At 43.3% G+C, this 5200-nt stretch overlaps 1 protein-coding gene across 1 annotated transcript; it reads left to right on the top strand.

Annotated features, from left to right (window-relative positions):
- Positions 1-1355: 1355 nt before the first annotated feature.
- On the top strand, positions 1356-2338 carry LOC119652755 (cuticle protein 21-like). Its single transcript, XM_038057058.1, has 2 exons — positions 1356-1468; positions 1592-2338. Exons 1-2 carry the CDS (start codon positions 1457-1459, stop codon positions 2276-2278), a joined length of 699 nt encoding a protein of 232 aa, XP_037912986.1. The 5' UTR covers positions 1356-1456; the 3' UTR covers positions 2279-2338.
- The last annotated feature ends 2862 nt before the right edge of the window (positions 2339-5200 follow it).

Genomic DNA, 5200 nt, shown 5'->3' with positions numbered 1-5200 from the left:
TTTCTTGGGAGTTCTACGCATAAATCCTTGATTTAGAGGCAGTTCGACCCGCCATAGTCTACAGGATCAGAAAGGGTGAATCTTTGCCATGAGAAAATGTAATTAATACTAATCAGGTGCAGGGGTTAGATCTGTTTGTTCGGGCATGGTAGTTTGAATAAGTTTCTTGTCTCGCGGAACCTTGCGTCCATTCAGGGTTGTGTTCTGTAAGGAGCAGGCTTAGAGGATGGGTTTCATGCCCTCTATATCTGTTTAGCGTCCTGTGACGTATGCAATCTAAACCACTCGAGCATTCATCTAGTGAACGGTATATATGATTATAGCCAGCGGTGTAAACTACAGGAACCGAAATGGACCTCTGAGAGCATATGCTCTAGGAGAGTTCCTGATGGATGTGTTTTTGGCTCGATTATTGGCAGTTGGCTCTCTTGTGGGAACTGCGTGATGGTTGTGCCCGTATCGTAGGTAAAACTTTTTGTGGGCTGAAGCGTGAAGTTGTACTGTACATATCGGGTGCCATACTCCTCGGTCTCCGGGAGACGCATTCACTGGTGTAGAATTATGCCTACATGGCAGGTATTCACGTTAAACCCCAGGACCTGCATGTAACGCATGCCATTGAATATCATCATGGAATAAATTCTAACAAAAGAAATAAACAAAACCTTTTATACCATAAGCACTGAACTTCCTCTTTTCGATTTGTTTCCTATCCCATCATAGAGAGTAGCAGAACTCTCTCACAAGCAGCTGAAAATGGCCAACCCGTTTCAGAAGAATAAATTCACCTTGCTGCTCAATATTAGTCATAACATTTGCATATCTATCTAACGATTCTGTTCCAAAAGAACTCAGTTACTTTTGACGAATTAGTAACCACTTGGAATGTATTTGCTACAATTTATTACCACAACTATCAGCATCTGTAGGTAGACACTGCGACAAGATTATATACTTTCGAAGAAAAGAATAACGAAGAACCAGGTTACCGACACTTATGTCATATTTATCTGCTAAATTCAAACGGATACAAGTACTTGTATTGTACATCAATCTATGCGTCATGTTGATGCTGCCTCCAACAAAATAGTTACTTACGTCCTCATATTGATTGAAAGATCTATTTGTAATATACAACAAACACTATCATAATCCATTTGCAATAATAATTGACGGAATTAATCAGCGAGAGTAGTATCCATAGCCTTGAGACATACATTTACGTGGTAGCGTATCGAGAGTACATCGTGAAATGTCCACTTCACTTCGATAAGCCTATATGGAATTGGTTCATGAGAAAAATAACTCAAAATAATGTCCCTTTCCAATTACAATTTAATGTGGCTGCACCGTCCCAAAATTTTGTGATTTTTCAGTATAAAAGCCGGAACATGGGCCGAGTACAATCAGTTCAATTCAAATATTCACCAAAAGCCAATCTCATAAACAAGATACAATGGCATTCAAGGTTGGTTGGATTCAATCTTAAGTACTCATTTTAAATTTCGCATTGCAATCCGTGGATTGGAGCTGAGTCGATAAGTGGATATTTACTATTAATTAAATTTCTTCGTTTTCTTTGCTTTTTCAGTTCGTAGTTGTTTTTGCTTTCATCGCTGTCGCCAATGCCGGTCTCTTGCCTGCTGCGCAAGTTTACAGTGCTGCTGCTCCAGTTTTGGCTAAGAGCGTTGATGAATACGATCCACACCCACAGTACCACTTCGCTTACGATGTACAAGATTCCCTCACCGGAGACTCAAAGAGCCAGGTTGAAGCTCGTGATGGAGATGTTGTTCGCGGTCAATACTCTCTAATTGATGCCGATGGACACCAAAGAATTGTCGATTACACTGCTGATCCAGTCAACGGATTCAACGCTGTCGTTCAACGTAACCCTATCGGAGCTGCTGTAGTTGCTAAAGCTGTTGCTCCAGCTGCCTATGCTGCCCCTGTTGTCGCCAAGGCCGTTGCCCCTGTTGCATACTCCGCACCACTTGCCTACTCAGCGCCAGTTGTCGCCAAAGCTGTAGCTCCATTGGCTTACTCCGCTCCACTCGTCGCTAAGGCTGTATCTCCAGTTGCTTACTCAACTCCACTCCTCGCAAAGACTGTTGCTCCAGTTGCCTATGCTGCTCCAGCTGCCTATGCTGCTCATGCTGCCTATGCTGCTCCAGCTGCCTATGCCGCTCCAGCCGCCTATGCTGCTCCAGCTGCCTATGCCGCTCCAGCCATTGTAAAAACTTCATTCGCTTCACCCCTTGTATCATATGCTCATTAATTTATGATTGTAAATAATTGAAACGATTTTTTTGGTAGAATATATATTTTTTAACAAAAAGCAATTCTTTTCCACTAACTTAAACTCACTTAAATAACTCGACTTCGAAATAACCAGAAACGTGCGCTTACAAACCCAGACAATTTTTAAAGGGTTAGATATAGGCAGAATCCTCAAAAAAATCAAATTTCTCTTTCTAGCATTTTTCCTTCCCTTCTCAAAGATATTATCTGCAATTCAAGGTAATTCCAGCGAACATCGAGAATCCTACAACTACGGAAAGGCGCTCTGATCCTTTCGGTCTTCGACAATTTGCAATAAACAAAGAGTTCATTTGAAATAGAAAAGAACAAAACTTTATCTGAATCTCCAGTTGACCGACCGACTTGAACTGAATTGATTTAACTGAATCGAAGAGGCGACATGGACTGGACATGGGGACAGGGATATTGCCAAACATCCACGAACCCAGGTAGCGTAGGTAGGTATCCGAAGAGCCCAATTAACACTGCTGTGCGCCGTTTTGAAGCGACAGACTGTCAAGACTAGCTGGTCTAGCTGGTGCACATTTTCAGATTCAGCCTTCAAGATGGATAGCAGCTCCCACTCCTGCAACTAGAAATCTTTTTGTGGTTTTTAAAGATTTATTTACTTAATGTCTGAAGCTTAACTCTGTCCAGAGCTGAGTATTTGCAATGGAAGTGCCTAAGGGTTTGATCTTACTCTTCGCAACTTCAGCGAATTGTAGGATGTATCTAGCCTTATCATATGGTCGCCTATTGGTTAACGATTCATGAAGAACGCCGGAATTCAATATGCATTTGCACGCGTCCGGCTCAAAACTCCTCCTTTATGTTCGAATGACCGGGAACCCAAAGGAGGGTGACTTTGAGCGTGCCGCTGAGACTGCACTACCCACTAGCCTGAAGAATGTCGCCACTGAGTACAAAGTATTAAAGACTGTCACTCATAATGGCTATGTTAAGCTTGGGGTTTGGGTCCTGCTCCAGCCAACGACAAGCTTCTAGTTAATATTTCCGCCTGGAATACCCTGACAAGTTCGGAAAGACCGTATAACCTGGCTGAGAGACGTTAACAATGGTCTTTTCACCTACGGTGATGAGTAGCTGAACAGGTGGAAGGAGCATTTCACCATAATTCTTTATCGTACAACATCCGATAAAGATCTATCTCTTGTGGATAATATAGCAATCTACCATCAAATGCGGATGCAGACTGCTTCCCTAAACAGAAACAAAATTATCTTCACGATGAATGCACTCAAGCCGCTGAATTAACATTTCGTCAATATTCTCTAATGGAAGCTCATAAACTTTGGTCTCCGTCGTGCTATGGCTTGAAAAAATAATACATGAGCTTCGTCGGCATACGAGCCAGATGCTCGTAGACATATTCATCGGACGGTGTGATGATTGAGTTGGTAGAAGGTCAGCCTCTCATTCGTTATACGGAAGGGTCTTGCAGGGAATCTTTCATGCTGAAGTCTCTTAAGCGCATTCTACACATCCTTTAGGACGTTGCACAGCGAAGCTTTACAGCCACAGTAGTAGTGCATTGGGGCTCTGGGAATTCTCAAAGGATTACGCCACACTCAAGCCCAGCTGAATGAGAAATTTTGTTCTGGGCTTTCCAACTAGGCCACAGTGGAAGACCGGAGACGTGTTGCAAGGTTATGAAACAGTATTCTTCGCAGACAATGAAAGGTGGTCTGTCGAGTGCGTGAGCGAGTTTATAGTACCGTTCACGATCACTTGCATTTTCTTTCGTGATGCAGTATATGGTAATGAAACTTTTGGTATTTGCGATAGCTTCTTCTTCCCTAAGCAACGCGATAGTAAGATTCCTTTTACTACGGCGTACGATATGCTGCATTTCTCGTGTGCACGTTACGTTAAATCCCGTTTGAAGCCATCAATAGACCTCTCAGATGTTCGTCGATCCACCCCCTTGCTTCCAGATTTTGTGATGCCGTTTTAGGGCGTGATCGGTAACTTCATAATATGGCCCAATGTTTATCTATATTCTCAGGCGGATTGTTGGGTGTTTGTACCACTTAGGGCGCAAGAAGGTTTCCCTGCAGATGCAGCAGCGATTGATATCACCCTAATAACCGACAATGGGATTCTTAAGGTGGATAATTGCAGAGTGTCTAACCAGAGATCCTTCTCAGATCACAGTTGGATACTTTTCAGTCTAGATTTCCGCGCAGAGGTTTCCAAACCCTTCCGAGACCCCAGGAGGATTGACTGGAGAAGGTTTGGTCAAGTAATTAAGAACAAACTCTCCGTTGTGCAAATTGGTAAGATTTACACGACAGAAACTGGAGTCAAAGGTCGGGGCTTTGGAAAAGGCATTTGATACCGCCTTTAAAGTCTCGTGCTCTACTAAGTACAGCAAAAAGACACTGCGACCGTGGTGGAATGAAGATGTCTCCTGCCTCAGGCAGCTAACCAGGGAAATCTTCAACATCTCAACAAGCATAAATATTGGCAGCCATGCAAGAACTACCTGAAGAGGTACAAGTCGGCCATCAGGACCGTCAAGAGACGGTCTTGGTTGGAATATTGCCAGAACTTCGAAAGCACCAGTGAATCCGCGAAGCTCAGCAAGATTCTGTCCAAGGAACATAATAGCCCATTCTTTCTTAAAAAGTCGAAAAGCTCCTGGACGGAATCTTCTAGTGAGACCTTCGACCATCGACTTAAGGACAATTATGAAGATAACGCCTTTCTCTAAGTCCCAGCATGCCTACCTCAAAGGAAAATCCAGAAAAACTGCTCTCCACGAGGTTATTGGCACGGTCGAGCGGTTGCTGCAGTAGAAGCAGTATACCCTAGTTGCCTCCTTGGATATAGAGGCAGCTTTCAACAACGTTAGTACCAACGCTATCAAGGAAGCCTT

This window comes from Hermetia illucens, chromosome 3, assembly GCF_905115235.1.
Source record: "Hermetia illucens chromosome 3, iHerIll2.2.curated.20191125, whole genome shotgun sequence".
Taxonomy (NCBI): Eukaryota; Metazoa; Arthropoda; class Insecta; order Diptera; family Stratiomyidae; genus Hermetia; species Hermetia illucens.
Note: the sequence above shows the minus strand (reverse complement) of the source record. Positions and strands in the feature narration are given on the sequence as shown.